Source organism: Neolamprologus multifasciatus, chromosome 8 (genome assembly GCF_963576455.1).
Source record: "Neolamprologus multifasciatus chromosome 8, fNeoMul1.2, whole genome shotgun sequence".
In the NCBI taxonomy this organism is placed as follows: Eukaryota; Metazoa; Chordata; class Actinopteri; order Cichliformes; family Cichlidae; genus Neolamprologus; species Neolamprologus multifasciatus.
In genome coordinates, this window is record NC_140446.1 from 7,043,700 (window position 1) to 7,071,684 (window position 27,985).

General features: G+C 40.5%; 1 protein-coding gene and 1 long non-coding RNA gene across 13 annotated transcripts in view; one reads left to right on the forward strand and one right to left on the reverse strand.

Annotated features, from left to right (window-relative positions):
- The window catches only part of tanc2b (tetratricopeptide repeat, ankyrin repeat and coiled-coil containing 2b), a 169,652-nt gene that overhangs the window by 73,636 nt on the left and 68,031 nt on the right, over positions 1–27,985 (forward strand). For 10 of the 12 annotated variants that reach the window (XM_085171043.1, XM_085171034.1, XM_085171039.1 and 7 more), the window contains 2 exons: positions 12,018–12,089; positions 17,398–17,577. In XM_085171043.1, coding sequence (XP_085027169.1) covers positions 12,018–12,089; positions 17,398–17,577 — 252 coding nt within the window. Of the gene's footprint in view, positions 1–12,017; positions 12,090–17,397; positions 17,578–23,693; positions 27,933–27,985 lie in introns of those variants that run through there. The other 2 variants (XM_085171045.1, XM_085171047.1) reach the window with 1 other exon arrangement.
- On the reverse strand, positions 246–27,434 carry LOC146512381 (uncharacterized). Its single transcript, XR_014875815.1, has 2 exons — positions 27,317–27,434; positions 246–23,698 (listed from the first exon to the last, which is right to left on the reverse strand). It is a non-coding gene; the product is annotated as an uncharacterized LOC146512381 (long non-coding RNA).

Genomic DNA, 27,985 nt, shown 5'->3' on the forward strand with positions numbered 1-27,985 from the left:
AGCTGCGTGCTTAATGTTTTGTAGGTGCCCTTTTGTGCTGCCAACATAGTTCTGAAGCCTCTGGGCTGTCCTGTGGTGTCTGGCACCATCATGTTGGCAGCAGAGCCTTTGAATCCTGTAGGCTGTGGGGCAAGGCCTCCACGGATCAGCTTGTTGTGGACGCTCAATCTCACATTTACATACATTTAGGTTTATTAGAGGCTGTCTACCATTTCAGACTGCATGAAGACTGTGTTTTTTTTCCCCCACATTTTAAGTTACTGTGTAATGAGGACAAGCAGCATCTACACCAATCAAGCATCTGGTGATGACAGTCTAGAGTCATTAAAACTTTGAACAGATTACACCATCATCATGTTCTTAAGAATTTAAATATGCTACGTTTTGATCATTTCATTACATTTGCTGATCCTAAACAACATGATGAGACTATAAGCAGGTTATATATGACTTCTAAGAAATTAGAAGTCATATCTAACCTGCAGAATTTGTGGCATAAACCGTGTGATGCTTAAAGGCCCTTGTAGGGATGAGTATTATAGACTAACATAGTTTTAAATGTGTTGTGGTTGATCACATGGTGACGTGTTATTTAACATTTTACCTTTCAAGAAAACTGTAGAGCAGACAGGTAAGGAAAAAGACAGAGCATGGGGAATTACACACAGAAAGTGGCCCGGGGCAGCCTGGGCTACCTGCAGCCCAGTGAGCTATACTGGTGCCCAGATATGGGGGTGGTGGTGGTCTCACTCTTTTTCTGCTACAATGAAGTAGCCAAAAAATAATTTATGAGTATTTTTCCTCTCTTATGACTCTACCCATTGCTAACCTGAAATAGCACATGCTAGTAAGATGTGGTTATTTAATACAAATGAAACAAGTCAAACAGTACAAGGCTTCACATCAATCTACATAACTTAATACTAGCATGTGCCACACTATAATTTGATCTGTTGGAGCTCTTGGAAAACTGATGTGCTCAATTGCACCGATAAAGGTTACAAAGAAAAAACTATTAGGTGATAGATCTGGCTTATAAAGTCAGTATAAAATGTGGGATAATTTGTATAGAAATTAGCCCATTTTGTGGGTACACTGCAGTGCTACATAACATGATGATGGCATAATATATGATACAGATAAGAACCTTCCAGGGGCCTAAGGTGTACCTGGGTGTCAGGTTGGTAGCTTAATTCCTGATTGTGAAGGATGAGTAAGCAGATTTAATTTATTTTCTCTACTAAGATATCCCAAAAATTGTCAAAGGCTGATTTCATAAATATGTATTTGTTCGGCTTTATACAAAATGATTGGTTTTGGTTAATTTATGAAGACAACATAGCTAAAGAGTTTTGAGGCTAGAATAGCATGCTTGAGTTGTGCAGTTTAACCTAGCATTTTCTTTTCAAGATAAGATTTCATTTAAAAATTTGTTACCATTAGCCCAGCACTTCTCCAAAATAACTCTAGCTGTGTTGTGTAATACAGTAGCTGTAGCTGGGAACACATGTGAGGCATAAAAAAGAGCAGCAGTAGTAGTATCAGCTAAAAAAAAAAGGCCCTGCATTTGAATTTGTCATAGCCTCTGGGTAATCAACAGTTATATAACAACAGGACGCAGAGAGGTACTCCTGTAGTGCTTTGGGCATGACTGGGTTATAAGGATATTTCTTCTTTATTGCATCTGCTGCTGCTGCTGCTGCTGCTGCTTGGTAAATTGGAAGATGCCTCTGATTTACAGCATGCCCTCAGCAGGTAAACCAATATGTAGGAACAACAAATGAGGGGGAAGCAACAAGCAGCAAGGATTAATCTGCATTACTTGTAGTGCTCTTAGCTTAGGAATGAAGTACTCTTCGTTTTCCTTTGGTACTTTTAAAAAAGGAATTTGGGACCAATTTACAAATAATAACAACCACCAGAGTTAAAATGTACAAAAGCATTAAAGTATTCCAGACTGCATAAAATGGGAGGAGAAGGAGAAATTAGAATAAGACAAGAATAAAGAAGGAAGTGGTAAAGCTTTGAAAAGGTTTTATAAATTTATATGGAAGAAAAACCTGTCTGTAACTGCAATCAAAGGAGACTTTTTCCAAACTGTTGGTGTTTAAACAGTAAAAGCACAGTCCCTGCTTTGCTTTAAGGCTAGACTGTTGAACCTGTGGCAGCAGTTGATCTCCAGATCTGAAAATTCGAGTGCAATATAAAGTGTTATTAGTTCTGACATATGATAAAGTGCAGGCAAATCATGTAGTAATTTAAAAGGAACCAGTAACATCTTATTTTTCAGTGAATGGGAAGCTAATGCAATTGTGTGAAGACTGAAGTGATGTGTTCCCAGCTCTTTAATCATGCATACAATATGTTGCACTAGTAAGTGGAAGAAGATGTGGGTGTGGATGGATGTTGACAGTATTAGTATCTGTATCAAATCTATAAATAGAAAGACTAAGGTGCTTCTTGAAACTGAGCTGTTAATCAAAGCTTATTCCCAAATTTAAGATTGCTTTCGGTAACCATTAGAAATCATTAGTACCAATAACAAGGACTTTATCGGAGTTCAGCTGCAAGAAATTAGAAGTCACCTTTAATGGCAGTGAAGCAGGAAAATACATTTGTGTGTTTTTTCCCTAACATATAATTGACAGTCATCATTACTGGGAGATTATATGTCCAAGAGGCAACAGAGCAAAACAAAACAGGTCCAAGGACTGATCCCAGTGGGACCCCAGATGCACTGTTTCATGTTTAGGACACATGAAAACAAGGATGTCATCTTTATTTTGAAAACAATGTTTTGACAAGAGCATAGTCACTCAATTAAAGAAGAAGTAAGCTGTAAAAATAGGTTTTCGTGATGAGTATTTTTCATCAACTCTTTATAAAAGATCGATGCAGCTACTGAGCTCGGTCTTGCCACAAGAATCGCTATTACTATTTATTAGCAGTGCTTTTGATCACACCACAAAGAGAGTGCTGATAAGGACACACTATGCCTTTTATGTGTAGATAGATTTCCCCTTTTTGTGAAATATGTTACTTGAGTAGAATTGATACGACACCACTGATGTCCAAATTTCCTGTTTCCTGTAGTCCCTGCAGGCTTAAATATAGATGTAATTTTAAAAATGCGTAAAGTCTACTGCCTACAGATCGACTTTGTGCATTCAGTACTAAGACTGTGCATTTTCTGTTTTTTAAACATTTAGTTTTTGCAGCATTATTCTCATAAGTAGGCAGTAATCATGAGAAACATTCAGAAGTGTCTACTACCCACACAGTACACCACGTTTCTTGCTCACAAGCTGGCTAGCTTGCCTTTTTCTCCCTTTAGCCTTCTTGCTTGTAAAACAGAGCAGTCCTCACATTAAATCAGAGCTGATATGGGCATTGTCCTAAACACAGTTCTAAGGCCCCTTCTTACCTACAATGTACAGTTCCCACAAACACTATTTCCTCTGCTGGGAGTCTTCATATCTGGTGCAGTTTGTCCTCCCTTGATATAAGACTGCTTAAGAGCCGACAGGATTGTCTTTTGCCCTGTCACTGCAGGTAATAGAGCCAGTGACAAACAGGTCAGTGCACCTCGCTCTGAGCCTCATCCCTCCTCTCGTATTGCTTTAAAATCACCACAAGGTTGAGGCATTGAGCAGCACAGCCTTAATGGTGTTTGCCAAAGCTTCTAGTGGATGTAATCTTGTTAATGCGTATGTGTTTAAGGAGGCACAGGTGTCAGTGCCAGCTAGGTGGCTAATGTTAAAGTGCACCAAAGTATGCATGTATGAAAATGGGTTTTTTTTTTTCTTTTTTAGGTGTCATTTTTCAGATTATTGCTCAATTAATCGGTGTCAGAATAAGAAAATGGCCATTATAATTTCTATGAGATCATAAATAACCATGCAAAATGCATAATTATTAGGTTCATGATGCTGTTTATCATCTAAAGGCAACAAATCTTCAAGTAGAAAAGCTGGAAGTGGATAAAATTAAGCATTTTTTTCTCAAACAACCCATTAATCCTATGGTCTCAAAAGATTTGATATAATCACACCTACACAGTCCTGTTGAGCTAAGCCTCTGACTGTAATCTCGCTTTTTACATTTACAACATAAACACGAATACTTTACATTTATCAAGTTAGTATTTCATCTTGAGAAATACCTACAGTTTGAAAGCAAGTGTCCAAATGTAGTGCTGTGTGTGTCTGCTGGTGTATTTTTGTTCTCTATATGATTTTGCGGTCCTGCTGCGGTTCCCTCAATCATCTGTTGTTTGTCAAAAACAAATGTCAGATTCAGAAGTGGGCTTCCATACGTATCCAGCTGGAGGTAGTTGTATTTTAGATTATTATAGATATGGCATATAGCAAGGGAAAGTAAAAGGTGACACTTATGATTTCTGTACAAATTAAGCAATTAAACTGGCATCTGAGGAGGTTTTTGGCGCCCTCACTAGTTCGTTTGAGAAATACTAGTCAGTGAAACTAGTTAATCACTTGTTATTAAAGTAGAGTGACGGCTAACTGTCAGTTTAAAGATGTCATTTAGCTAACCTCTGCTACAAAGCACTTGTTTCTCTGTCAAGTTGTAGATACTGGATGGAAAATAGAACCACGGCAATTTCATTAGGTATACCCGCTCAACTGCTTGTCAGCCCGTCTCCTGAGTTTACACTGAATGGTTTGAAAAAGAATGGAAATATCCAGTGAGCGGCAGTTCTCTGAGAGAAAATGTTGTTTATGAACAGTGTTTAATTTTCTCTAATGTAATTTTTTTTTGTTATTTTTCCCACCTAAGATATTATTCAGTAGTCTGATTATAAGTTTCCTTTTTATTCAGCTGTCTTAGAGTCTTTGTTGAAATCTAAACGAACATTGATTCAAGCATGCCCTGTAAAGATTTCTTTGGTCTTTCAGTATGAAATGTGTGCTTCTGTTGTGCATAGCAGTGCATGTACAGTAAGTGCGTTTGTGCGCTGTGTCTGTTGGGATTTGGATGTGGTTCCCTAATATTTACTTTGGCAGGATGTCAGAACGTCCACTTCCTGTGGTAGACCAGGATTGGCTCACTACAGCAGTGGACAGAGAACATTTAAGAAGCCTTCTTACAGTGTGTGTGTGTGTGTGTGTGTGTGTGTGTGTGATCCCATGCATTTTCATGTTAGCATACACTGAGGCTGGCACTAATGAAGATACCCATCAACTTTACAAGTGAGCAGATGTCTGTGCTCACATATGGCTGCCTGCAGCACACTGTGGTGTTGTGATTCATTAAGTTGCTCCACTTTGTTGTGAATATGATTAAATCTGCCCTAAATGAAAGTCAAACCTGAGGAGCACAGTTTTTCTGGGACTCGCACACTGTAACATATGGCCTGAAGTGATTTAATGATTAATTGATCACTTTAGCCATCAACAAGAGGACGAGTGTCTCACTCAGCTATTTTGTGTGTTTAAGGTATAAATAGCTATTTGAACCAAAACGTGTATAAAATTGGTTTCAAATTGAAAAGCACAGCAGACAAGTAGCTGTGGTTTCAACATCAAGCTTCAAATGCAAGCTTTTCCAAAACACGCTAATGCAGAAGAAACACACCACACCACTTATCGCTGATTTTAAAAGAGCAACAGGAGGATGATTTGGCTGTGTGATGGCCACAAAGCTAAATAAATTTAAAAAGAAAACGGGCTCACAAATTGGATGAAAAAGTGTCCAAAACATTATGAACACTTGGGAAGATGGTGTTGATCACCTTTGAAGAGGAAACGTGATCAGAAACAAAACTTTGGAATGATCCTGATTCGTGATCAAATGCTAAAATAAAGGTCGATACCATGACTGTGTTCGATAGTAGGAGAAAGAACACTTCCACACACTCAATGCAAAGGGAGTTCAAGGAACTGGGACTGAACAGCTGTGTGTTGGGGGCTTCACTTTGCTAAGGAGCATAAAGATTAGACTTTCCAGCAATGGAAAAAAGGTGAAGGTCTGCTGAGTCCAGATTTACGTTGTTCAAGAGTGAAGGGTGTACCAGGGAAAGGCCTTGATTATAGTTTGCATGTTAGCAAGGCCACTAGGTTCTGCTTGGGATGTAAATTTCATCATGAGCTTGGTGAGCATGAGGGACTGCACAGACTCATCCACGGAGACTTTACATTACAATGCAGCAAATGTGCATCCGCCCACATGGGGGGGACTTCAAAGAAGTGCAGGATGTCTCCAGCTGTTCCTGTCCGTGTTCATGTCTCCGTAGTACTCACTATTTTCTGATATGGAGATGCTTCAGTTGAAAAGGTCAACGTTCGGTATCGTCGTGTGCCCAAAAATTGAGGTCAGCTGACCACGTGACCACCAAATGGCAAGATTTTTCCATCGCTGGATTTTCTTTTTCATATTCAAAGATGACAATGTCAGGAGTCAGTTGTATTAAACTGTGAAAGAGTGGTTCAGTCCAGACCTTAACCCCAGTGCGAACCTGTGGGATGTGTGGAGAATACTTTCCAAAGTGGTCCATCTCTTACATCATCAGTACAAGACCTTAGTGAAAAATGAATACAACTCTGGACAGAAATGAATGTAGTGGCATTGCATAAACTTATTTAAGTGTGCCATTATCAAAATAGATTAGATATTAGTGTGTGACCTTATAAAGAATTAAATAAGTAGCCAGTGATTTTTTTCTTTTAGGGCTATGACACAGCCGTAGTAGTTAAACTGGGTCTAGTGCTCAGTTGGATGGTAATGATAGTACGCTTCATGCTGAATGTCTGCCAAAAAAATGAGTCCTACTTGTGCAGTTAGTGCTAAAACCATTCGCTGATTAATAAATTATATGTTTATTTGACTGGCAGAAACGTAATAGACCGCAATTTTCACAATCACTTGAGTCATTTATTCAGCAAATGCCAAATGTTCACTTTATCCAGCCTCTTGAGTGCTTGGATTTCCTGCAGGTTTCTCATTTGCAACACTCCAATTTGAATGTCTTCTAGTATCATAGTTGGTACGACCAACTCATTTTATAGAGCTAACCATTAATAATTCAGTCAACAGAACCTTTAGTTAAGGACCTTCAGCACGCATTAACCCCTGCAACTTTATGATTCCCCGTGGTGCATTTGAGTTTTGTTTAAATACGAGGCCTTTGAGCAATCATATCCCATCGTCCTCTCTGGTGACATCATCTGTTGTAGCTTGGCAGTCGCATTTGTTGCTCTCTGCAGGCACGCAGCACTGATTCACTTCTTGGCATTTGCATTTCTGAAATGTGAAGTTTATTATTTCTAACACTATGAATTGGTCTCTGTTTTGGAAAATTAGGACGAGATGGTGTAATTCATGATGTGTTAAATAGATTTCAGGATGTTTTATTATCCTCGCTCGCATATAGTCTGTCTTTCTGATGAAGTACGGGAGTAACACATTTGAAACGGAGACCACAATATGAATATTCCATCTTACTATAACCACTAGTCCAGTGAAAGCTAGAGTAGTCATAGATTGTTGAGGTGCCAAGCAAACTGGTAAAATCCCCATTTTAGTTCTTTTTACATGCGGAAAGGACAACACACAGGCAGTTTGGGATGCTGGTGAAGTCACTCTGATTAGTACAACACCCTCTCTTTTTCTTTTCTTTTTGTTATTCATCCTCTCTGAAGAAAGCTACTGACAAATGATCTAAATTGACATATGAACTACATTGTGGCTGGATCTAGGGTTGTGATCTGTGATGGACTGGTGACCCATCCAGGGTGTACCTCATGCCTTAAAACAGCTGGGATAGACTGCAGATTCCCTATCTATCACTGAATTGGGATTAGAAAATGAAGGGATGGATGATTTATTGTCTCAAGAAAGAAACCTCTCATTGGATTCCAGGATAATTCAAGCAAGTGTAAATTCTTGAACCCAACTTGCAGAACTGTTTACGATTGTGTTAACTGTGTTTCGAATGCCGTTTTTGTGCATTCAGGGGAAAAATAAAGTGATGAAGTAGGACGAAGCATTCCGGTCTCCTTTTCTTCTAACTTATCATTTTGATATATGGTGATGGGGAAAATAATTTGGCACAGAGAGTAACTGGTGTTTAATTAGCGCTCTATTTTAACTTCTCTTGAGAAACTTTGGGACTGACAAAAAGCTGGCTACACAGCAACACTGGAGTCCCACAGAAGCAATAAGTAAAGGTAAGAAGAAAAGGCATGGAGGAAGTGAGCAAAGCAATGAATCACTGTGTTGTCAGTGAGTGAAGTCATTGAGCTGAAGGATGCGATTCTCTGGGCTCCAAGTATTCGGGGTGTTTCTCACTTACACAGCTCAGGTACAATTTTATTCTCTCTCTTTGCTGGCTGTCGTTATTTTGCACTGTCCTTTAAGTGAATGACAGGGATTGATTACACTTTTGAGTTGAGTCTATTGGCTCCATTTATGTTCAACCTGTTTGATTAGTCACAGAAAAATAACCAAATCTAAGAGGGAACTTAAACCTTCTGCCAAATAAACTTCTTTAAACATCAGTATTTATAGTAATCACTCTTTCACAGTACCTGTAAAAGATACCTCATTCAGGAGGAAGGGTTACACTGAACTGAAAACACCGGCAGGTCCAAGAAAGTCAGGCTCAATGATAATGATAGCTGCTGCTCCGTGGAATAACTATCAGATGTCACACTGACTTTTTCCATAATGATTCTTTGTCCACATTTGAAATTGGCTTGCTCCTTTGACACCACAACACAGAACGGTTGCATTACAGTGGCAAAGAAATTGCCAACATGGAGAGTGCACCATCATACTGTATCTTTGTTTCGGAAATAGCTTTTTTTCCCCGTTCAGTGACAGCGGTGATTTGATTTTACAGTTGAGTAGGATATGCTGCAGAGCACATATTGGCTCGGTTTCATTCTCACTACCAGCTGGCAGATGTTCTATGAGAACCTCGAATGATGTCCACTGTCTGTCCTTGCAGGTTTTAATGAAAATATCTCTATTTCCATCAGCCATGGGTCCTCCCCTTTCATGTTCCCTGCCTAATAAGCCATTGGTCTGTGTGGATAGACATTGTACTGAAATCACGGGTAACGAGAGCACTTCTTAGAAGAAAGGTTTCTTTTGAATACAGATGACAGAGATATGTTTCTCAGTCCTAAAACTGTAGTAGAGAGAAGGAGGCTCCAAAAACCTCAGTAACGGAGTGATTTAAAGGCTTAACATAGATTTGTTATTTAGTGGGTGACTGTAATTTCTGTCAGACCATTTTAGCCTAAAGAGGATTGTTGTTCCTTCAGCAGTAATATATATTTTGAAGTATAGCCCTGTTCTGGGAACTCCCCGCCCTTTCATGTGCATATGCGGAAAACCTAAAAGCAGGGAAAGCACCAGCAAGACCGCTGCACATACCCAAGTAGGCATCAGTTACAACAGACATGGCATAGATTAAATCAGAAACTGTATGAAGTAGAGGAGCTAGAGTGGAGGTGGGTTTGCAAAGTGGCTTGCAGGGGCAACAGGAATTTTATCAAGGGTCAAGCAGCCTTAGTGGTATGCCCTGTATAAAAGTTGCCAATAAGATAAGCAGAAGAGAATCAGTTCGTCTGCTGGGATTTAACACAGAATTATTGTTCAATTTCAACCTGGATAGAAGTTACCATTTATATTAGAGTATAGCTGGAGACGCTCTTTCAGAAGAGTTTGGTATTTAAGTAGAATCTCTGCAGTTCCCGGGAGGTCCCTCCGATGGGATCTTTTACATTTTCTTGTAATCGTGTTTCATGTTTTCCATTTACTCTCGACGTTGCTTTGGGCTAACAGGTGCAGGGAAAATACTAGTGACAATGTTTACACAAAGTCTAACTTGTTAATTTGCAATTTCTCGCCCATTTTTTCCTAAAATAAATGTTGCTTCTGCTGTTTTTGCTTCTGCTCCAGACTATCTGCCAATGTGAATACTGAGTTTTCATAATATGTCAATAGCAGGATATCAGTTGTAGTGCATACCGTTAAAATGCACAAGGAGAGACATACAAAGATAAAGACATAATTAGCTCAAAGGCTTAAATTCTTGTTATATTCCAGCATCAAGCAAAAGTATAAAAAACAACCCAACATTCATACATTTACTGAAACTGAAAAAAAGGCCATTTGTATTGTTATAGCAGTTAGAGCTGTTTTTGTATTCTCTCCCTCTTTCCTTGGTGCCTTCTTTGCTTCACCCTCACCTGTCTAAATGTCATCTGTAACAAGGCAGACAAAGGTTGCATGTTTTGAAAGAGGCTGCAAGCACTGATCTATGAGTCTTTGGCACAATAGACACTATATTGAGAGTAAGAGTCACATCTGTTGCCTGGATTCTGGGAGAAACTCATTGCTGCTTCTCTTATTATAGGTTGAGTCTTCAGGGCAGCCCATAACAAAGTACCCCCCTTACTTGAAATGCAATGAAAAAGTTTCTGTGGTCATATATTAGGGGTTTGATGTTTCTTAATGCCTCAGCTATGATATTTACAACTGCTGTACAGGTATCGAAAGATAAGTAAAAAAATCACCCGCAATGCACAGTCTCTTACACTATATCACGCAGCTGTCTCCACACAACCTCATACACTTTACTTGTGCTTGCATGTGCATGTTTTCACGTATCACTGTGCAAGCAGTTCTCGTAGCTACTGCCCGTCGTCTTCAAGGCCTGCATTGATTTTTCACACCATTGATTTTACTGGGCGAAATGGCTCATCAGGTACACAAGGTGAGAAACTATTTTTAGTGGCTTTGCTGCTGTCGAACATGCGTGTAATGGAGGTGTTAGAAATATAGATTGTGCCGCTGTCTGTAAATGCCAAATATACAAAAAAACGTTACGTAGAAATTGTGTGTTTTCAGCGTGCTGGTAAAGCTTTTTTTAATTGACAAATCCAGACAACAACACAGAAGAATCCTCTGCAGAGAGCCCCCTTCCACAATCGGCCCAGTTCCCACACACATAGCCCACGGCTTATTCTATCTATCCATCGACAAGCTTGATCTTTCCACCAGCAAGCCAAACTGGCCTGCTGCGTGGCTGAATGTGTGAGTCTGCGATGGGAGAGATAATACTCGAGTGTTTGTTTGGGTTTTCTGGACCAATAGATGAGAGCGCTGATTGAAAGGCAATGTGGGGATGAGGCAAAACATCTAATCCTTTTTTGTGATTAAAAAAAAAAAAAAAAAAAAAAGAGGCCTACTTCCCTTTCTGCCTAATGCAACAATCTTTGATCCTTCTACTCAGATAATCCACAGACTAGTTTTCATACAAGTAGCTCAGTTTAGATTTATTAATAGCTCACTTAATTCTATTGGGATCCGTTTCTTCTGAGCATAAATCATTTGTTCCACACCTCCTCTGCTGGCCTGTCGTGCTTTACAGTAGATCCATCTGCACTTGAGCAGGATTATGAAACAATCCCCCGGTGACACTGACTGTGCTGCCCATTGATGCTGCCCCCACCCTCCAACCTGCTCTTTTCAGCTCCATCCACTGTGGCTAATTCTGCCTGCCTGATCCCCTGGGCGTAATTGATCCTTCATATCATTAGCCGTATGTGGATCTATCTTGGGAGACGCCCACTGTTAGCCCTCATTTAAGCATATGTATGTCGCAGCGAGCTCTTTGATTGTGGCTCCATCGCAGGTCTTTGTGCAGGAATGGTTGTAATGTAAACTATTATGTTATCAGCCTGGGGCCTGCCTAGAGATAGAGGCTCACTGACTGTTTAGTCTAAATATGTGGAGGCGGAAAAAATGGAGCACAGCAGCGCGTTCTTCCCTCGCGACAATAAGGGGACGCTTGGGCCCCAGGAGGAAGGGTGTCGAGGGTCTGTGTGTGAGCAGCCTCCTGGGTGTCCTCAGATCTCACATCTGGCTGATCGGGGAGGAAGAAGTGGCCTTGCTGCTTACTCGCACCTCCTCGCCACGCTGCCACCACCACCACCACCACTACCGAGCTCACTCCCTGTCTTTCTCTGTGTGCTCCTCTTCTGCAGATGGTGGGAGCGAGGACTTGGCAGACCCCCGCTCGCCCAGTCTAGACCCTCACCTGAGCCACATCGGCCAAGGTAAGCAACCGAATCTCCAAAGAGAAGTTTTCTTTAAACTCGAGATAGAGAAAAGTTTGCAGTCTTGACAGGAAACGTTATGCCTTCCACAGCGCCTGCTCTTCTCACCTCTTGCTTTTATGTGCTCACAGTGAGTATAATATGTGCGAATGAGAAGCTGAGTTGCTGAAAACAAACGTGAGCTCTTTTCTCGTCCCCCATATTTCCTCCCTCTTGGCTCTTTCCAGACGCTATTTCTGCTCCCTTAATGTTTTCATGAAGCCTTGTTTGCTGGACCGCATTTATTCCGTTTTATAACAGCAAGTTTATGACTACTGGAAATGAAGTTATATTTACAGGGAGGGCAAGTGTATGAATTTTATATTCTTGTAATTTTGCCTGTAAATCTGAGTAACTTTAAGGGGAAATAGGCTTGTATATATGACATTAGATGGTATCAACAGCGAGAATGTCTGTGCTTGGCAGGAACTGTTTGGGGCAGATTGTTTTTTTCCACCTCATACATATTTTGAACCGAACACCTTGATGAGTAGGTGGTTCTGTTTATTTCGAGGCATGGAGTGGTCCTTGTACACGACTCTTATTGCAGTCTAAAATGAAACACGGTAATTTCCCCTTCACTGCTTTTGTTCTGTGGATTTCACCGCTGAAGTGCGGCTGGTGCTCCCTCTCTGCCCTTCTCATTTTTGACCTGAATGAGACCATTTAATATCTTTCTCAGGATTATCATAATTTTCAATGAGGCTTTCCAGAATTAAATGGACTAATTGATGAGATTTGGGCCTTTTCCACCACAAGAATGTTGGCTAAAACTACGAGTATTTGGATGAAAAGTGCATTTCAACTTCTTGGACCGGGGTCCGTATTACAGGGATATTATTTTATGCCCCAGAGAGTCATACTTACTGCATTGCAAATAAGCTCCTGCACACTATACACCATGAAAAATACATTTATTTGAAACACTGTTGAATTTAGTAAAACTTTATTTTCATTAGTGTAGGTCTTGTGCTATTCAAATGTATACCTGCAGGATCACCCAGACATGTAACCTCTGGGGAACGTTTTGAGACTAAAGGTCAACTGGAACATTTTTCAATAATTATCTATACATTAGGTGTAATTTTTAGGAAGGATACATTAAAGTGGTGCAGTGAGTACTGTCAGCACAGTAAGAAGGCTCTGGGGTTTGCAAGGCCTGCTGGTCTTTATGTACTCTGGTTTGCTTCCAGAGTCCAGAGGCATGCATGTTAAGTTAATTGATGATTCTAAATAGACTGCAGGTTCAAATGTGATTAATGGTTAATGGTGTCTCTGTTAGCCCTACAGTGGATTGTTACCAACCTCTCACCTGGCATTGGCTAGGATAGCAGCTGAGAATAGATGGACGTTAATAATTGTCTATTTCTGTCTTTATTTATTTAATTAATTAATTAATTTTTTTTTTAAATAATATGACCTGCTGTAAAGAGTGCACTGACTTCTCATATAAGATAGCCCTTCTGTGTCATTAACCTCTGATAAGTTGTACTATATTTCTAATAAATACATTGTTGCAGGTTAGAAAGTGTGCAGGAATCAGGTTTTGTCTCGTCTTCTATGGGGTATGGAACTCCAGGCCTCGAGAGTCGGTGTCCTGCAGGTTTTAGATATCACCCTGGGTCAACACGCCTGAATCGAATGATTAGTTCATTACCAGGTCTCTGGAGAACTTCAAGACATGTTGAGGAGGTAATTTAGCCATTTAAATCAGCCGTGTTGGGTCAATTACACATCTAAAACCTGCAGGACACCGGCTCTCAAAGCCTGGAGGTCCCTACCCCTGTTCTATGCTCTTGGCTTATGAACTAGATTGGTGAGTGTTTTCAGTAGTACTGACGGAAAGCTTCAGACGTTTGGGTGTGGAGTGTGCAGTACTATGCATGTACTGCACTTTAGTTTCTTTTTCTTTTCTTTTTTTTATCAACAGTGAAGTCAGAGAAGAAATCATATGTCAGATGAACTGATGAGCTCTCCTCCCAGGGCATCGCATTATGTCTTTTTGTCAGATACCATTACACACGTCGATTAGCGCTGGTGCGTTGACGCCTTGTCTGTTTTCAGAGACCTACACTGTCCGTTTTCAAATGAGGGAGAGGAACCAGCGGTATAATAAATAATAATAATAATAATGGATTGCATTTATACAGCGCTTTTCTAGGCACCCAAAGCGCTTTACAATTCATTAACTGTCACATTCACACACTGGTGAAGGCAAGCTACAGTTGTAGCCACAGCTGCCCTGGGGCAGACTGACAGAAGCGAGGCTGCCATATCGCGCCATCGGCCCCTCTGGCCAACACCAGTAGGCGGTAGGTGAAGTGTCTAAAGGACACAACGACCAGGACAGAGAGAGCAGGGGGATTTAACCGGCAACCTTCCGGTTACAGATGAGCTTCCCATTCCCCTGAGCCACGGTCGCCCCCCAGTATGACGGGTTTATAAGGCAGGAGACCATGGTTTGCATCCCGTTTGGACTTTCGTGTTTTGTATTCACTGTATTCAGGTGGTTTGCAGTATTGTGGTTGGCATGATATCTGCATGTCCCTGTTCCATCACTTTGTGCTTCACCAAAGAACACCTTGTGAGTAACTTAGACTTGCCAGCGGCTTTGACACAACTGCATTATATGATTCTGCAGGAATAAGGACAGGCTGACAGTATAGTTGCTGCAAAAATAACTTGTCACTTTTTCACATGCCAGCGGCCTAATTGGCATAATTTTTGTGATGGACACTCAGACAACCTACAGTATGAAAGGAACCTTTTAGTTCTTTGAAAAAGTCTAAAATGACTAAAATGAAGGTGTCTTGGATGTAAATGCAGCTAGTTTATACCTAAAAAGTCGAATAAATAAATAAAGCACATTCTTTTGTATTTGTCCTGATTATTTTAACATGAACGGCCACAAAATTGTTAATTTATTTAGCAGGTAATTGATTGAGAGTAGCTTACCGGTAATTGTTTATTTTTGTTCAATATGTCAAAGCATTAAAACCAAGTCTGATCCTGACTGCTGGCAACTGCTATCAGAATACCAAGTTAGCTATTTTATATTCACACCAGTGTCTGCATACATGTGGAGAATTTCCATGCCGGGGAAAGCAACCGCTGCTCTGGCTGTTGTTTTTCACTCTCACAGTGACATTCCCCAGTGAATGGATGGACTGACTCCAGAGCCACAGAGGGATTGATGTGTGTGTCGGATTGTGTTTGGCATTTCTTCTATGAGTGCAATTGTTTCAATACTGATGTATTTATATTACAGCAGCCAATTTGCCCCCTTCCTAGCCATCATACAGGCTTCCTCAGGGACTGGTATCTGATAATGGCTTTTTGTCTCACCGTTGCGGCTGCTATCTGGCGCGAGCCTGTTCCTTGACCAGTTGGTTTTACAGCTCAGTCTGCTGGGAAACGGGCAGTCTGAGCTAGAACCGATTCACGAAATGGATGTTTACAGACAGCTGGCTGATGAGTGCGTGTGAAATAAAAAATAAAAAATAAAACCAAAGTTGTCATAATTTGTGGGTTTTAGAGCAAAAGAGGAAAAGGGGGGAGTATGAGTGATGGTAAGTGGTTGTTTATACTGGCTCTGTAATTACCGCTCATTGCGAGAGGCTTTTTTCGTAAATAAAATGCTCTCTTGTGGTCATGACTGTGCTCTTTTCTTGTTTAAACATTTCAAATGGTTAGAAAATCCTTGATTATATAAAAATTGTTGGGTATTGTGTTACTGCGGGACTGACAGAGGTCAGTGATGTAAACTGCACGTGTTGCCTGCAGGGCTGCTCTCTGCTGGGTCACGCCAGTGATGTTGCGCTCAATATCAGTAGTGCACTGATTGCAGGATTGAGCGAGCAGGCTGAGGTCCTATCCTCATCCAGAGGGTGACACGGTTTCTACAGCAGGTGAACAAACAGGAAAAGAAACAGAACAAAGAAGTCCAACTAAGCACTTTAATAGTGGATATATTCTGATCTTTGCAACCCATTATATTCAGTTATACCTGTCAGCCTACACTCTAAGAAATAGGGGCATTTCAGTCCTAACAGGTAGAGTTGACATGAATGTACCTCTAAGGTTAATTGTTGGACATCAGCGTAACTATATCTACCTTTTCCACAAAGATTCTTGTGTCCCTAATGAAATGGTACATATTTGCAGCATTTGTTTAAATGTTTTAAGGTGCAGTAATGTGCCACATGCGCAAGGAAACTGAGTAAAATGTTAGCTGTATAGTGCTTCCTGCATTCAGATTGGTTTTATTTGAGGTGCTTTTGGAAGGGATACATTTAAACTCCAACTGAAAGGCACTATCTTGAACTATAATCACATGTTTTTCCTTCTAATGGTGTGGTCATCTTTATCCTAAAGAAAATCCAACGTGTTCTGGCATATAAGACTTCCACTTGTGGAGTACCAATAATGGCAAATATCCACCTTGGATGAGAGTGGAATATAAAAAGCCCAAAAGGGTTTTAACACAAAGCTAACCATTTTTATCACATTTAAATCAAATGTGCATAAACTGCACACAATAGCACAAATCACAGATAATATGAATGAATATCAAAATACAAACTGAGTTTATAAAACTGCAGTCAAATCTGAATCAGCCATTTACACCAAGATATTTAGTGTCAGGTGATTTATAAATTCAGAAATTCATAAATTCCTTTGGTTAAAACTCCGTTGTTTTGGCACCTCTTTACATGGAAAGAGGGATGCGGTCAGTTACTGGAAGACAAGTAGAATAGATCCAAACGCTGTTTAACATCCTGATTAAGGTTTGTAAGCTGAAACATGTTTTTTTGGATTTTTTTGGCTAAACCTGAGCATGCGATGAGAATAAGGGCACTTAAAATTATATTTAATAAGAGGACGCCTTTGAATTCTTTTTTTAATAATAATATTAATAATGGATTGCATTTATACAGCGCTTTTCGAGACCCTCAAAGCGCTTTACAATTCCACTATTCATTCACTCTCACATTCACACACTGGTGAAGGCAAGCTACGGTTGTAGCCACAGCTGCCCTGGGGCAGATTGACAGAAGCGAGGCTGCCGTATCGGAAATGGCTTGAGACCTAGACTATTAGCAAAATGTAGCTGTTGTGTATGAAAGGTGTCCAATTAATAATGCATGTACAAATCCAGAGTGGAGCCATTTGGGAAGATCACGCAGTAACCGTAGGATAATTTGCTCTCTCATCTTTCAAGTCCAGCAAAATATCTCATACTATGCTGTTTCTCCCTCCCATCCTGCAGGTGGCAGCATAGACAGCGACTGTGCCTTTGAAGGAGACTACGCCGTGCCCCCACTTTCAATGACTGAGGGCATGCAGCATATTCGCATAATGGAGGGCGTGTCACGCTCTCTGCCCTCCTCCCCGCTGCTCACCCATCAGACCATCAGTGTCAGGCTGCAGCCAATGAAGAAGCTCACAGGTAAGGATGCTGCAGGTGATAGAGGAGTCACTCAGAGTGCAGGATTTGAAGTTGTTGTCATTTTTTTTTTTTTTAAAACCAGAGTTCAGGAAGAAAGCCACAGCCAATAGAGACGTGGGCTAAATCTGGTATACATTTGCCTGTGGCTGTCCTCCCCCATAGACTCGGTGTACTAACACAGCCTCCCTTAGCCCTTCACTGTACCACTGTAGGCAGCTTAATCACAAAATCATGCATACTGAGTTAAAACTGATTTTACAACACTAAGCAATGTTTCACCCCAATGCTTGCTGATAAGCAGTAATCATTTACTGTATTACTTGCCCCCCTAATTCTGAGTAGAAAGCAAGTGGAGCTGAGCTCGGGTTTCTGGCAAACACTGCAATTTCCAATTGTTGTAATCGCCAAAGTCCTACCTAATTGACAGTGTCAAGAACAGATGATGGACTGCGAGCTGCGGTTGGCTCAGGCGTCCTTTATTGCTTTTTACCTCCTACCACTAATCGTTTCCTTCCACAGTCATCACTGACATTCAGAAAATGTGGAAAATTGCCTCCCCTCTGTCTCCTCATCAACTGCTTTATGAGTCTGTGTTGTGTTCCCTCTACTATTGCAATGGGGAGAAGCAGTTGTTTTGGTACACAAGACGGTCTGGGCATCAAAGGTTACCGCTCTACTTGTGCTTTCAAAATGAGAATTGAAATATTGACAGCGCAGCTTCACCCAGTATCTGTGCAGCCTCCACACAGAAGCAGAGTGGGTGTGGATGAGTTTAAAGCTCGATTCGGTAGTCGCCACTAGGGTGCACCAATCTCCCAGCTACTTCAGATCATTAACCGTTTCTGGTATGCCGGGGGGAGCTGTGATTTTTACATCATACAGAATGATTTATGATCTCTCCAGGGTCATCCAAACTGTGGGTTTTAAAGGGGAAACGCACATCACATAACCACATCATTTTCTCCCATTTTAACTGGGTGTGCCACACTGCTGTAGAGGACTGCGTGTGGACGGATGGAGCAGAGGTTTCTTTTTCTTTCTTTTTTTTTTTTTCTCGAGAATTTAATTTCAGAACAATCCGGCCAAATCGCACTCTTCTCCCCACCTCCTCCCTCGCTGTTCTGCTGTTTGAGGAGCATTTTGTGTGCTTTTCTTGTATTTGATGTTTTGCGGCTGATTCAGCCTGCTTCTAAAAGGCTTCTTTCATCTGCGTGAGTCGCAGCTAGTTTTTAGGACATCATACGAATCTGTAAATACGAATGTGTGTGTGAGAGAGAGTGTGTTTGTGTGTGTGTTGTTTTCATGACAGCCAAGAATAGCTTGATTAATGATGCACGGCGCTGTCTCATTTGTACTATTCTTATTTTGTGGCTGACGTAGGGAGAGGTCTCTTTGCAGCGTTCTCACACATGTCATCATTTGGCTTGATGTATTACACCAGTCAGGTGCTGCTTGTTGTGTGTTTGGGGATTTTCAAACTTAGTGATGCTTTTTAAACAGATTTTTTCTATGGATTATGTTTCATAATTGACTCACTTCACTACACTCGTCACCTTAAGTGAACATGTGTTGTAACTTTCACCAGGATTAGCTTGTGCTTATCTGTATGGATTTGTCATATCTTTTATTGTCTGTCATAAGGTGGCGTCTATTTAAATAGTGAAGTCACTGAAAAAATATATAATTGCTTTAATCCAGATAAAGGTTTTTGCATTAAAAAGGGCTTATATATGGTATGTCCAGTGGTTGTTCCTCAAATCACGTCAGTATGACTTTACAGCACTTATAGGACCAAAACGGCCTGTCAGTGAAATGACAGCATGCACAAAAGCCCTCAAGTGCCCATTGTCCTTCAAGCCCTCAAAGACCTGTGTCTTCTCTCAAGTGTCATCCACCAGCAGACTGTATTTGAGCTCAGTCTACCCAGCTTTGTCGCCCTTTAATTAATTCAACGCAGCACCACTTCCTCCGGTACTGAGCTTGTGTGCGGTGTTACCGTCACAGGCCTGAACCCCTCCCGTGCCACATATTGCAGAGGTGAGAGAAGCGAGTGCGCTAGAGAGCAAACAGCAGTAGGTCTAAAGGGCTAAAGCGCTTTGATCCCCCCCGGTGGTCTCCCCCAGTCACAGCTTCTTTCTGCCCTCGTTTGTAGCTCCTGATTGGCCCTACGGGGGCAGAATGTGATGTTTGTGAAGACTTGAGTTATTCAACCTTGTAAAATAGCAATGAAATTTCTGACCTTTTCAGAGAATCATTGACTTTCTGATTGAATCCCCTCTGCTTCCTTGAAGACTCTTGAAGGGGAACTTCTTAGACAGATTTTTGGAGTAGGAAGAGATGCAAGCAGGCACTGCAGAGTCAGTTTTTCATGTAATCACTACTGGTTTTCTGTGGACTTGGAAGTAACGCCACAATTCTTCACCCTATTGGTCAAAAAAGTATGAAGGTACTTATGAGATGGAAAGATTAGCTGATACACCGAACAACATCAAAACCACCGACATGCGGGACTAATCTTGTTACAATGCACTGTTATGTCATGAAACCTTGTCTTGCTAAGTGGCATGCATTGTCATGACTTCCTTTTAGTTGTCTATATTAAGGAATAATCTATTTTAAACAAATGTGCACAGAAAGGTCTAGGTTATTGATGTTCGTTTAGTGAGTTACTTAGAGTTTGGCATTGAGAGGTAATCCACTTGATGTATGAGTAAGGCACTGTGTGCTAAACTACAACTACTGAACGATATGAAAGATTCTGCAGCAACTTAAGGAAAGAAAATAATCTACTTTTTTGTTTTATCATTATAAACCAGTAACATCTTTAAAACCTGCTGGAAATGTTGGATCTCAGCACCTTTAGGCTGCTTACTCTGTGTATATCTGATAACATCTACTGCTACGGTTGGCCACACTGAGTGTTAGATTACAGCAACCACTCAGTGCTTGTTCGTAGCAAGCAGTTTTACCTGTCTCCTCAATATTTGGTTTCAGCAACCACCACTAATACCATTGGCAGTCGTCGATGGCTTTGGTCTCCCTCACAAAACTTGCTCATGATTGGATCAAGGAACATGAAAAGGAGTCCAAACCATTCAAATTCTTAAGAACCAAATCTGATAGAGAGTCCATGAAATGCCTAAAAAGACTCTGTCGGTGGTTTTTATGTTGTGCCTGAATCCCTACACTATATAAAAGATAAATTTAGCCGCCATGGCATCACACACCGTTTTTAACTCCGTGTTGGCAAACATTGAGTTAAAATTCTCAACAAATGCCAGCAAGCTTGGTTCAAAAGCTACACCCATAATGGATCCACACAGACACACAAATCTGCTATTAGCGCTAAGTCATAAAAGTCCTATTATTTCACTCTTAGTGAAATCTGTAGCTAATATCTGTAGCTAATAGCAAACCATATAATTCCATTAAAACCTTCTAAAAAGCTTAGCATCACTTTAAATCGGAGAAAGTGATGCCTACAACTCCCTGTTTCAGTTTCTCTTTCATAAACTGTGGCCATGAATATGTGGCCATCAAAAACAAAAAAAGAAAGAAAGAAAGATGGGGGACAAATACTTTTTCACAGAACTGTACTCTGGTTTCATTTTTAAGCCCTGAAGGTTGGAGCTTGTTTTAATGATGTGTTTTGCATGAAAAAAAATTGATAAAGTAACTAGTAACTGCAGCTGTCTGATAAATGCAGGGTAGTGGTAAATGCTTAAATACAAGTACCAGATATAAATACACTTAATTGTAGTACATTAAACCACTGACGGGGCTCATCTGTCCCTCATCTTCATGTGCGTTTGACAGATTTTGCGTCCACGTTGTTTATGTTTTCTATTTTTAGTCCACTGTTGTCTCAGAATTGGAGTGGCTCATTGTCGCACTTATCTCTTAGTGGCTGATTGTTATGAGCTGTAATCACTGATTGCTTATTTGTGCTTTAATAAACACCTCACTCAAGTGTCAGGCTCACCAGAGATGTCGCCCCAGCTGATTGATTGGCCCTGCTCCACTCAGAAACATTTAAGAGGACTTATTTCAACATCTCTCCCCAGATTACACTGCTTTCCCCTAATTAATGGCTACAATCAATACAATTACTGCCTCCCCATGGATTACAGCATAAAAGTGGAAAATTGCATTTGGCCTTAAAACCTGAGAAAAGCCTTGATTTAATTACACAGCCTAATTTTTCACCCACTTTTGCTTCAATTATCACAGTGATATGAGTATATCGAAAATCTATTGTCTCTGTGGTGCTCACAATAATGGAGTAATATGTGAATAAGTGGGAATGCACTACACTTAGCTAACTTGTAAGTGGTCACTGATGTAGGCACGAGTAGTGGTCAGGGTTAACAAAGCACAGTGTGCAGGACTGCTTAGTCAGGTTTTACAGCTCATGGTGTGGGTGGTCTTAAAGAATCCGCATTAAAACAGTTGAGCAGTTGAGCTCTGCTAAATTGGCTACTTCTGACAAATGTTGCATCTCTGTTTTTGTTTTTTTGTCTTCTTTTAAATTTATTTTACAGTGGAATCGTTCAAAGGAGATGACACGCTCCCTTGTTGGGGGTTTTCCTGCAGAGATACAGCAGACTGCAATAAGATTATGGTGTATCTGAGTCATGCTCAGCAGAATCTTTTTTATTATTTTTTGAAGTATTTGGGGAATGTGGATGCGGCTAGCAGAGGAAAGCATGACACAAAAATAGTTCCATTTGATTAGAAAATAACATTAGGACAGCGATTCGTGGCCACCTGCTGAGCTGTGAAAATATTGCAGGAAAGCCGCAAGAAGTAGTTCAAACTACAATCCAGCCCCAAGAAGGCCTCTGAGTCCACCTCCAAGGCACAATGACCACCCCCACTAAGAAATGGGACTGATCAGTGGAAATTCACCCAATCGGTTTGTCAAGGAGGAATGATATCTCTCCAGACTAGCGTGGTTTAGAAGTAAATTTCTATATTGAGTTGCACATAAATCATTTTTTGATTTCCAATTCATGAGGATAGTTTTCTTAGCGATGCATAAGGCAGTAGGAAGTATGCGTGATGCATTTGCTTCTATATCTAATTCACTTGCATCACCTAAACTGCACAGTGGGTGAGGTTGGGATACAGCAATTGAACGATGTGAATGTGTCTTCACATATCCTCTGCCAGAATCTCTGAACAGACGTACAAGACCATATAGCAAACATATAGTTCACTTTATATAAAACTACCTATGTGCAAGACCCATTTGGAACATCCTTTGTCCTGTAAAGTTTGTTCTATGGAGAGCTTTGTGTCTAAAAATATCGATCTTCACTTTGATTTTGCTATCAGGAGGGAAATGGAAGTCATCCATTTTTGACTTTTTTGATTTTGAATTTGTGGGTACAGAGATTTAAATGTTCTATTCTGTGTTAAGTATTTCTAAGTTCAGTCGACTGGGGTTAAATATCACCTGTACGGTGGACCATAATTGCTGATATTCAAAAAATGTACTGTCGCTGACTTTGAACTTGTTCTTCTGTAGAGTTCTTGTCCAATTATGGGTTTTCTAATAAGCTTCATCTGATACATTTTAAAGCCTACAGCAATCTGTTGGCTAAGAAGTAGTAATAAAAATCTGGTAGTTCTAGACCATCATTATCTTTAGACTCGAGAAAATGTCCGATTAATTGAAACGGTTATTTGTAGCCCCAAAAGCATAATTAAACAGTAGCTAATAAATAACAGGTTTCACCTGATTAATTAATTTACCTGCCTCTGAGATTAAACACCAGCTGATCTTCCAGCATCATATAGGAACAGATGTTCGAACATGCAATAATCCATCTGTAATTCTCTTACGTTTCACTTTTTTTTTTTTTTTTTTATATGAGCAGTTCTCGTGTAACGTCTCAATCTCCGTCTCTCTCTCCACCCATCCTTGGCCAGCCTCATGTCTTATTTGCATCTGGTATCCTCTGTGAATTTTTGAAATGAACACTGACATTTGGGACGTCTCAATCTCCACGCCTCCTTACCCAGCGTTGCACCTTGAGAAAATCGTTCTTCAATTATCATCATTATTTCCTCCTTCCACTGTCCCAGCCACCGCCGACCCACCAAATCATTTGTTCCGCTGAAAGGGAAAATGTGACATTTTGAGATCCATTGTCGCAGCTGAAAAATAAGGAGTGAAGGTTAAGAGTAGAAAGGTGTAATTGAAATGTTTAAGTACGATGCCCTCAGGAAAAGCAGTGGCTGGATTAAATGCTGCAACAGAAGTACTTGACATATTTTAGTCACCGTCCAAATAGTCTGGCTTTCTTAGAGATGAGGTGCTGTGTCATTATGTGCACTGTGCCACAGTATGTCACATTAAAGTTACTTGAGGGGAGTCGAAATGTCCCTGTAGCTGCCTTTCGTTGAACTTACTTACGTTCTTCAGATGAATGCTGGTGCACAACTGAAGGGGTAATACTTATAGTAGAAATATAATAGAATTTCCCAAAATGTGAGATTTCTGCTCCAAGTTCTTTTCTGCATTTTAATGAAAATGTAATGTTTGGTTGTGCTCAGACATACTATGTGTATGGTAAGTGTAAAGCTATAGCTAACAGCAGGCCTGGGGACCCACCCAAAGGGCAAGAAACATAACAAACCCACAAGTGTTTTAAGTAGAATTCTTTGGTTTGAAAATCAAATCTGGAAATCTGGAAGAAAAACAAGTGTATAGATGTGATTTTTCTTTTTACAATTAAAAAAAATTAGTGCTCAATGCTATAGTATTTCCAAACTAAATGAAACAGAAAATATTTTAAAGCCTACAGCCTTCCATTTCCCTGACAACAGCAGCACTGCACCATTCATATTTTAGAGTAAAACAAAAAAAAGGAGGCAACTCTAACCCAAGTAAAATTGCCAAGTGACTGTTCTTTTATTTATTAGACAGAATTGTAAAGGAAATATTGCAGCTAACTTTAAAGTTGTTGAGAAAATGTTCAGCGAGCTAATCCAGAAGCTGCAGCAGCAGCAGCCCGAAATCGCCGTGGATTTACACTTTTATGAAAAAGCTCTGACTGCTTCATTTTCAATCAAATGTTAGATACTTTAAAGCTTTGACTGAATTTGAGTCGAGATGGTTACTTTTTAATTTCCGGTAAGAAAAACGGCACTCTCCATTTTAAACCATTCCTCATATATAAGCCTGTATGCTATTTCTAATTCTTTAAGAAGGAAGCTAGTTGGGCCCATCAAATATTTGTGCTCGGGGGTCTCTAAGATGATGATCTCGGCAGTTAACTTAGCTCAGCTTAGTATAATGACTAGAAACAAAGAAAATGTGCTACCATGTTCTGTCACAAAAGCTTAATACTTAATGTGGTATATTGTTTGAGTACTTGTAGTAGTTGCGCTCCATTTCTTCCTCAGTGTCAGGTGGGATTTCCTGCAGCTCCCATGAGATAGCTAAAGAGGTAGATGCATTTAAATAGGATAAAACCAGACCAGATGTTTCCACTCATAGCTAGGCTGCGCAGCCATTGGCTGTTGTTTTTTTTTATTTAGGCAGATATAAGACGTGTATCAGGCTGATCGTTCTTTCTGCCCTTTTTTATGCACACATTAAAAAAAATCAGTAAATCAAGTTCTGATTATGGCAATTTAAATTGGAAAGCAAAAAAGACAGTGTTATTAAAAAAAAAAGAAGAAGCTCACTTGAAAATGAGAAAACTCATAATATATTAATGATTGTTGAGGTGTTGCTTATTTTAATGTAAAGAAAAGGCTTAAAGGGAAAAATCTCAGATCCATCTTTCATCTATAAATATATCAGGTAAATAGAGGAAAGGACCACAGGGAAGACGAACTAGAAGTGGAAGGAATGATAAAAACTGAATAATATTGAAAGAGCTGCACTGTCTGGTGTGGGAATAAAGATTATAGTTTATATCTTGAGGCTGAAGATGCCAGGCGTTCTGCAAGGATGTTTACACACAATATAAAGACAACATGCATTTACAGAAGATTTATATCACTTCTTAAGTATAGTCTGTAAACTCCTGTGATGAATATCATAACTAACTGATTACGACTCTTTGCAGCAACAAAGTCTAGGCTATACATCTTTCCTGGTGCTTTCATTCCTTACACACTTTGGTAACCTTATTGGTTACATGTAAGTACAACTACTGTGCAACAGTCTCAAACCACCTCACACCTTCTCATAATACTTTAAAGTATTGAAGTCTCGAACAATAGTTTTCCAGGCTTTCTGTCTTTCAAAGTTTTTCTCTGGATATTGGCTGGCCTTTCCGTCACTTTCAGTCCAGTCCTTGTAGCTAACCATTTTCAGATGAATGTAGTTTGGTTGTTAAGCCACTTAACACTGGCCTGTAAATGATTCAAGCATAAATAAGCACCTAATTCACAGGATGAATCAAATTTTATCTCAAATTAACTTTGAGCCTTTCACTGAAAACACATCATTTGTATCCATTTGGTTTGTTAAATTTATTTAAAACTCAAGATGTGCGAATAATAATTTGAAAAAAACCAAGGCAAAGGAAGTGACAGGCATAAATAACTACAGCAGACAAGCAGTACTTGAAAGTCTCAACCTTAAGAAATAGGAAAAAAAGCTAGCAAAGACATGCATTTGACCCTTGAGCTGATAACTTTACTGTTTACTTAAACCTCCTCAGAAATGGCCTCAGGATTCTTAAGCCATTGGGGCGCAAAGACCAAAATATGCAAAATTGAACAAGGACCAGGCTTAAAATTAGTGAAAAGCAGCCACTGTCCAAAGAAGAAAAATTTTAAAGACCTACTAAATAACTAAAAGTCCCAATTTACAGAATGTCTTGTATTAAAAAATCAAAATCAAAAAAACCTAACACATGCTGGCTACTTTGTAGTAAAATATAAATAAAGTGTGGCTCATACTGTTGCACATTACTGTATGGGCAGTTTAAAAAGTCCAATAACAATAACTGAGAAGCACTGAGCCAAAGGGTTTCTCATTTGAAGTTTCTGAGTCCTCTCTCTCATTGCTGTGGTGGTGAGTGAGATAAAGAAGGCTGAGAATCACTGCTTTTCAGTAGCAAGTGAAGTTTGACCTATGATTGTCGCACATTTTCTGGGCCTTTTGGTAACACTTGCAAGGAGGTTAGGATTGTCACCCGAGGGAAATAACTGTGAGTGGAGGAGATTAATAAAAAACATTTAGAACAGGATGCTTACAGCCTAACGAAGCGCCCGACAAAAGCGAAGCTGCTACACAATAAACTTGCAGCCTCTTGAGTTTGGACATGAAACATGGCTGCAGCTGTACAAATAGAGTTTCAAGGGTAAAACAAGGACAGGCAGGAATGTCTCGGTCCAAAAGGAAAACAGCGTAGGTTTCATTAAAACCCTTGTTACGATCAAATAATACCATTCCTCCTTTTTCCCTCACCGCTTGTGATCTGATATGTCCCCGAAGCTCCGTCCACAAACGACAAAACTGTGTCCCTTTAATAATACCCTCCCTTTCTCCCTCCCTCTTTTTTTATGCCATTTTCTTTCCTGCCTCAATACCCACCCTTCTCCTCCTCCTCCACCTCCTTTTGCTCTGTGGTTGCTATGACAACAGCAGCACTGCACCATTCATCTGCTGGAGACCTGGACTCCTGTTCCTGTACAGAGAGTGTGCGCCTCTCACATCTATACATAACACGCTAAGCGCTAATGCAGTCACGGAGGCGATTGAAGAGCTCACCTCTCTGTGCTTACGGGAAAGGCTCCCTGTGCCGCTCGTATCGCTCTTCTTCTTCTTCTTTTTTGTCCTCTCTTCATTTCTTTCTGGCGAAGGCTTTTTGGTTACCTGTCAGCTTTTCACGTTGCTGCCATCGCAGAGGTTTCACCTTTGTGTCCCCCCTCCTTCTCTTTCCCCAGTGACACATTGACTGCTGCGTTCTTCCTTCTTCCTTCCCTTTTTCCTCCCCTCTCGTTTTCCTCCTCCTCTTCTCGCTCCTCCCGTCACTGCCATAGCTGCCCGGCTCCGTATCATTTACCGCAACTGAAGTGAGCGGGCAGCATCACCACTGAAACCTGTGGAGATTGCTTCAGAAGGGAAACCGGGGGGGAAGGTAGAAGGCGATCTCGTGTGCTTCTCCGCACTTCTCCTCCCCTGCTTCGCTTGCAGGCGTATTTTCTCGTACGCATTTTCCTTCTTTTCCTTCTTTTTCCTTGTTTTTCTTTTTTCTTTTTCTTTTTGATGAGCTGGTCATCGCTCAGGGAGGAAGCAGGACTGCTTGTGTCGCTGGAAGGAGGAGAAGGAGGGGAGCTGGTGCCGTACTCCAGCCTTCAGGAATGCGAGATCTGGTTTGAGAATGGTGAGCCCAGCCACACCCTCTTTTGCTTGTTTCATTCCTCCATCTGTGCCCGC